The sequence below is a fragment of the Kryptolebias marmoratus genome, linkage group LG14 (assembly GCF_001649575.2).
Source record: "Kryptolebias marmoratus isolate JLee-2015 linkage group LG14, ASM164957v2, whole genome shotgun sequence".
NCBI lineage: Eukaryota > Metazoa > Chordata > Actinopteri > Cyprinodontiformes > Rivulidae > Kryptolebias > Kryptolebias marmoratus.
Window position 1 is genome coordinate 23520200 of NC_051443.1, and position 1172 is coordinate 23521371.

General features: G+C 41.7%; 1 protein-coding gene across 1 annotated transcript in view; it reads right to left on the reverse strand.

Annotated features, from left to right (window-relative positions):
* Positions 1 to 445: 445 nt before the first annotated feature.
* Positions 446 to 1172, reverse strand: part of gfi1b (growth factor independent 1B transcription repressor) — a 4756-nt gene continuing 4029 nt past the window's right edge. The window contains exon 6 of the mRNA XM_017425498.3: positions 446 to 923. Within this exon, the coding sequence (XP_017280987.1) occupies positions 745 to 923 (179 nt within the window). The 3' untranslated portion in view covers positions 446 to 744. The remainder of the gene's footprint in view (positions 924 to 1172) is intronic.

Below are 1172 nucleotides of genomic sequence, written 5' to 3' on the forward strand. Positions count from 1 at the left end.
GATGGATGGATGGATGATGGATGGATGGATGGATGATGGATGGATGGATGGATTGATGGATGGATGGATGGATGATGGATGGATGCATGGATGGATGGATGATGGATGGATGGATGGATGGATGGATGGATGGCTGGATGGACGGATGGATCGATGGATGGAGCCATGTGCAGCAGGTAAGATATTAACACGAGATGTGACTTTGGATTTACATATAACTCCCGTTTCCTCCCACAGACCAAAAAAAAAAAAAAGCACGTTAGGTTAATTGGTAACTCTAAAAATGTCCCGAGGAGTGAATGGTTGCTTGTCTCGTTTTGTCTCCATGTGTCCCCGTGATGGACTTGCGACCTGTCCGGGGTGTCCCCCCCCGTTGTCTCTCGCCCAGTGACGACCGGAGAGAGGCGCCAGGAAAGGAGAAGAAGGTAAAGAAAATAGACGGATGGACGGATATTCCACCTTTTATTTCAGCATTTATCACCAACTAAAATCCAAAAAAGACAAAACAAAACAGCTAAAAATACCCGTACATTTCCCATTCATACACACAATTTATGAATACACAAAAAATACTTCAATATATTACATTTGAATCAGCTTCTTTTTTGTTTTTGGTTAAACTACTCGAATGAGTCCCAGCTTCTTTTTTCCCAGTAATGTCCGTAATCGGACTCGGTATTTAAACGGCGTTGGTGACACTCTTGATGTTTAATCAGAAATCTAATATGCACAAACACTCGGGCTTCATTTCATGCCGTGCTGACTCTCGTGGTGCCGGCGGAGATCCACCTTTCGCTGGAAGCCCTTTGAGCAAATATCGCACCCGAACGGCTTGAAGCCCGTGTGCTTCCTGCTGTGGGTGATCAGGTTGGAGCTCTGGCTGAACGCTTTGCCGCAAACTTGGCATTTGTGAGGTTTTTCACCTAAAAAGAGTAAAAAAAAAAAAAAAAAGTTATCATACAGTCACACCTTCTGATTAGGTTTTCAATCCCTCCAGGATTTCGCGGGGCATTTTCCTAAAAGTTGCGATTTTTTTATTACTAAAATCAATAAAAAACCATAACTTTTAATATATAAACCAAAAATACTTCCTAGTTTTGTAAGATAATTCCCAACAAACATTGACATTCTCAAAAGGTGCTTTATTTGAGAACTTTGATAGCTTCTAAACT